The 2522-nt window shown below is 39.4% G+C and overlaps 1 protein-coding gene across 1 annotated transcript; it reads left to right on the forward strand.

The window, feature by feature from the left end:
* Positions 1-608: 608 nt before the first annotated feature.
* NKX2-1 (NK2 homeobox 1) lies at positions 609-2322 on the forward strand. The gene is made up of 2 exons (XM_053689650.1): positions 609-981; positions 1661-2322. The coding sequence occupies exons 1-2, from the start codon at positions 609-611 to the stop codon at positions 2320-2322; spliced, it is 1035 nt and encodes a 344-aa protein (XP_053545625.1).
* The last annotated feature ends 200 nt before the right edge of the window (positions 2323-2522 follow it).

The raw sequence follows: 2522 nt of genomic DNA on the forward strand, positions 1-2522 counted from the left end.
ACTAAAGACAACTTTCGTTCTGACAATTTGAGAACATATATCTAGTTAGTAATTTGAACGCATCACTAATAAATAGACCTATGCAGGAAAACACAGCTTTGCTCCATTTCATTTACAAAACAAACGAATAATGTGAGCAGGTACAAAATCATTTGAATGCATTAGTTTTAAATGATCTCCTGATAAACACGAAACAAGAAGTGTTCTGTACTAAGGCGCAGAATATAGTTGTCCTTGTGAATATATAGATAAAGAATACATGGAGAATATTGTTACTTTGCAGTGTGCAAGTTGTAGGGCTAAGTCCCGGGCTGGCCATGCAGCAAGGTGTTTACCTTGTGATCAGCAGCCAGCTAATTATGTGGCAGTGCTGCGGGCTGCCATTGTCTGCCTGCCTGGCTACGCCCCGCCTCCGCTGCCTGCCTTAAACCTGGCGCCTGCCTAAAACAAACGCAAAGAAAGCTCGGAGCCTCCACTCAGCCCAATTAAGGCGGACTTCACCACTCTCTTACGTGTACACCCAACAAGATCGGCGTTAAGGCAACACCAGAGTATTTGGCAAAAAAAAGAGAGAGGGAGAGATCATTTTTCCTCCCAGCCTCAGAAACATGTCGATGAGTCCCAAGCATACAACTCCATTCTCAGTGTCTGATATCTTGAGTCCTCTGGAGGAAAGCTACAAGAAAGTGGGCATGGATGCTACTGGCTTGGGGGGTCCCCTGGCAGCCTATAGACAATCTCAAGTCTCCCAGCAAAGCATGCAACAACATGGCATGGGCCATAATGGGCCAGTAAGTGCTGCATACCACATGACAGCTGCAGGGGTCCCACAGTTATCCCACACAACCATGGGGGGCTACTGCAATGGGAATTTGGGCAACCTGGGCAATATGAGCGAGCTTCCACCATATCAAGAGACAATGAGGAACAGTTCAGCTACTGGATGGTATGGAACCAATCCGGACCCAAGATTTTCTACTAGTAAGTATGAATATGAAGGAGTTAAAATTCTAGTGTGTGTATATATATATATATATATATATATATATATATATATATATATATATATATATATATATGTGTGTGTGTGTGTATATATATATATATATATACACACACATATAGATAGATGTATACAGATGTCCAAAACACATTTAAGTTATTTTTAAATTAAATATAATCATAACTTATTAGATAATAATTTACATTAGCATTAAATAAGTTTGTATGTAGTAATTTAAATTTATGATATTATTTGTAAGAAATATTTGTTTCTTTATTGCCCTAGTTAAAAATGACCAATTCAGCACTGTGCACAATAGTAAATATAAAGATATTTAGGAGTGGATAACAAAACAACACAGACTATTTTTTATCTACCACGTAAAGTTCATAACATATTTTATTTTTTTTCTTCAGAGGCCCAACATGTTCAAATTTGTTTTGCAGTTTAATTTAAAGTTTCAAAATAATTGGCATATGTTCAAAGATTCCATATAGTTTATATATATTAATATATATATATATATATACATATATATATATATATACATATATATATATATATATATATATATATATATATATATTAGATGATTTCCGCATTTTTTTTGTCATTTCTTTCTCAAGTTCTCATGTTGTCATGTTTTATCCTTTTCAGTTTCCCGTTTTATGGGTCCCTCAAGTGGGATGAATATGGGAGGTCTTGGAAACATGGGATCACTTGGAGACGTGGGTAAGAGCATGGCCCCCCTCCAGAGCACCCCAAGGAGAAAGCGACGGGTCCTATTTTCGCAAGCTCAGGTCTATGAATTGGAAAGACGTTTCAAGCAGCAAAAATACCTTTCTGCTCCAGAAAGGGAACATTTGGCCAGCATGATCCACCTTACCCCCACTCAGGTAAAGATCTGGTTTCAAAACCACCGCTACAAGATGAAGAGGCAAGCCAAGGACAAGGCAGCCCAGCAACAGATGCAGCAGGACACTAGCTCCTGCCAACAGCAACAGTCTCCTAGAAGGGTGGCAGTACCAGTGCTGGTGAAGGATGGAAAACCATGCCAGGCTGGCTCAAACACCCCAACTGCTGCCCTCCAAAACCACCAGCAACAAGCAGCCACTGCTATCACAGTATCAAATGGCCTGGGTCAGCACCAAAGTCACCAAACAAACAGTGCAGGTCAGTCCCCAGATCTGGGCCACCATTCAAACAGCCCATCAGGTCTCCAGAGTCAGGTTACCAGCCTGTCCCACCTAAACTCTTCCAGTTCTGACTATGGCACTGCCATGTCCTGCTCCACCTTACTATATGGCAGGACCTGGTGAATGATATAATCTCAGGTCTTTTGTGTCAGTCCTCTTATTATTTTAAACTTTTATTTTAAGGAGTATGATGGAATTACAAGTTGATTCATTGAAGAATCAAGTAAGATAAGGAAAATAATTATTACACTGGATGGATAAGAAAAAAAAATCAAAAGGATGGACTGGACTTATTCTCTTCCCTGTTCTAAAATTACCTGTTT

This window comes from Bombina bombina, chromosome 1 (genome assembly GCF_027579735.1).
Source record: "Bombina bombina isolate aBomBom1 chromosome 1, aBomBom1.pri, whole genome shotgun sequence".
In the NCBI taxonomy this organism is placed as follows: Eukaryota; Metazoa; Chordata; class Amphibia; order Anura; family Bombinatoridae; genus Bombina; species Bombina bombina.

Coding starts and splice junctions, on each gene's coding strand:
- NKX2-1 (XM_053689650.1), top strand. CDS start 609: ATGTCGATGAGTCCCAAGCATACAACTCCATTCTCAGTGTCTGATATC. Junction 982..1,660: donor GGACCCAAGATTTTCTACTA/GTAAGTATGAAT, acceptor TATCCTTTTCAG/TTTCCCGTTTTATGGGTCCC.